The 613-nt window shown below is 62.6% G+C and overlaps 1 protein-coding gene across 1 annotated transcript; it reads left to right on the forward strand.

Moving 5' to 3' along the window:
• Nucleotides 1-329: 329 nt before the first annotated feature.
• On the forward strand, nucleotides 330-611 carry MYOG (myogenin (myogenic factor 4); the record flags this gene model as incomplete). Its single annotated transcript, XM_010151510.1, has 1 exon — nucleotides 330-611. A coding segment is annotated over exon 1 (282 nt), but the record flags the coding sequence as incomplete, so codon positions are not given.
• Nucleotides 612-613: the final 2 nt, after the last annotated feature.

The following is a 613-nucleotide window of genomic DNA, read 5'->3' on the forward strand; positions in this document are numbered from 1 at the left end:
TCCCGAGTGGCACCCCCAGGCTCAAGCAAAGCCCTTGTTCATGAGGCAGTCGAGCTGCCCTCCCCACCGTGCCAGCTCCCTCAGACCCCCCCAGTGCGGCTGCGGTCCAGGCGGTGTAATCCCCGCTGGGGGAGCACATGAAATCAGACGGACAAGTTTTGATGTGAGGCAGCAGCCTAGGGTGGGCTCAGGTTTCCTTTAGGTTTTCTATATTTATCTCCGTGATTTAATGCCAGTGCTGGGGTTTAAATGGCACCAAACAGTTGGTGTGGGGAGAGGGAGCAGCCGTCCCCGCACCGCACACACGTCCCCGAGCCGCCCGCACGCCCATGGAGCTCTTCGAGACCAACCCTTATTTTTTTCCGGACCAGAGGTTTTACGATGGAGAAAATTTCCTGGGCTCCCGCTTGCAGGGCTATGAACCGTCGGCGTTCCCCGAGCGTCCCGAGGTGGCCCTGTGTCCCGAGGGCAGGGTGGCTTTGGAGGAGAAGGACTCAGCCCTGCCTGAGCACTGTCCCGGGCAGTGCCTGCCCTGGGCCTGCAAGGTGTGCAAGCGGAAGACGGTGTCCATCGACCGGCGGCGGGCAGGCACCCCGCGGGGGGCACCCCGCGT

This window comes from Eurypyga helias, unplaced genomic scaffold (genome assembly GCF_000690775.1).
Source record: "Eurypyga helias isolate BGI_N326 unplaced genomic scaffold, ASM69077v1 scaffold24445, whole genome shotgun sequence".
Classification (NCBI taxonomy): Eukaryota; Metazoa; Chordata; class Aves; order Eurypygiformes; family Eurypygidae; genus Eurypyga; species Eurypyga helias.